The sequence below is a fragment of the Cyprinodon variegatus genome, unplaced genomic scaffold (assembly GCF_000732505.1).
Source record: "Cyprinodon variegatus isolate N-32 unplaced genomic scaffold, C_variegatus-1.0 Scaffold750, whole genome shotgun sequence".
NCBI lineage: Eukaryota > Metazoa > Chordata > Actinopteri > Cyprinodontiformes > Cyprinodontidae > Cyprinodon > Cyprinodon variegatus.
In genome coordinates, this window is record NW_015151203.1 from 345,108 (window position 1) to 346,353 (window position 1,246).

Below are 1,246 nucleotides of genomic sequence, written 5' to 3' on the forward strand. Positions count from 1 at the left end.
AGCCCGGAGTCAAGCATGTGTAGCCGTTGGCCTCAAGTCAAGCATGTGTAGCCGTTAGCCCGGAGTCAAGCATGTGTAGCCGTTAGCCCGGAGTCAAGCATGTGTAGCCGTTGGCCTCAAGTCAAGCATGTGTAGCCGTTAGCCTCAAGTCAAGCATGTGTAGCCGTTAGCCTCAAGTCAAGCATGTGTAGCCGTTAGCCTCAAGTCAAGCATGTGTAGCCGTTAGCCCGGAGTCAAGCATGTGTAGCCGTTGGCCTAAAATCAAACACGTGTAGCCGTTAGCCTAAAGTCAAACGTGTAACCGTTAGCCTAAAGTCAAACATGTGTAGCCGTTAGCCTAAAGTCAAACATGTGTAGCCGTTAGCCTGTTAGCCTTAGCTAACAGCCTGTAACTCTAATGGAGTGTAAAACATGACATCAGTGCTGCGTTCTAAAGAACTTTCCAGCTGATCAATGGCTTAGAATAAAACATCAAAGTCAATCTAAAACTTTTTCTCCATGCATTTCTTGACTTGATGACTTTGCCCAACAGGAAGTTAGCTTCCAGCGGTGCGCAGTGGAGTCCTACCTGGTCATTGAGCCAGTTCTGCCCATACAACGTGCCCAGGTCATCCATGGTCAGAACATGGCGCTTGTAGTTGACCCTGAAGGTTTTGGCCACGGCTGATCCGGATGAACGCTGGAAGGACTGGATCTGGTGCTGGACCATTGCTTTCCTTCAGAAGAACCACAGGAAATAGAAAGTGGCGTTTAGACAACACGCCTGCCAAAGTTAGGACATCCTGTAAACGTTCTCCCGGTTTTAAACATGTCTGAGTTCAGCTTTAACTCCATCCAGACCAAGCAGAGGAACAGACTGGATGGAGAGATCAGCTGGTTTCCACTCTGAGTCATCAGAGCTCATCAAAGCAGCTCAGGTCTGGATGAAAACAAAGTTCAACTAATTAAATCAGTCTGACTATAATTTTTCTTCCCAATTCATCAAGTTTAAATGTTATAAGGGAATTACTCAGTGGAGCTCCAGTTTTATAAATACAGGTTTATAATGTGATTTTATTTTGTATTTATTTCAATTCCTTATTAACTTCCACACCTATGAATTAAATGCGTCAAATTAGACGATCAAATAAAATATGTTTTGATTTATAATCAGTTATTGTACGTTTCACATCAATACTACTGACTAGGGTTGTCAAAAGTATCGAAACTCAAAAAAGTATCGATACTGAAACGTTGTATCCGGATA

At 43.4% G+C, this 1,246-nt stretch overlaps 1 protein-coding gene across 1 annotated transcript in view; it reads right to left on the minus strand.

Moving 5' to 3' along the window:
* Positions 1-1,246, minus strand: part of LOC107098135 (sentrin-specific protease 3-like) — a 39,467-nt gene that overhangs the window by 18,628 nt on the left and 19,593 nt on the right. Inside the window, exon 6 of the mRNA XM_015395620.1 lies at positions 569-716. Coding sequence (XP_015251106.1) covers positions 569-716 — 148 coding nt within the window. The remainder of the gene's footprint in view (positions 1-568; positions 717-1,246) is intronic.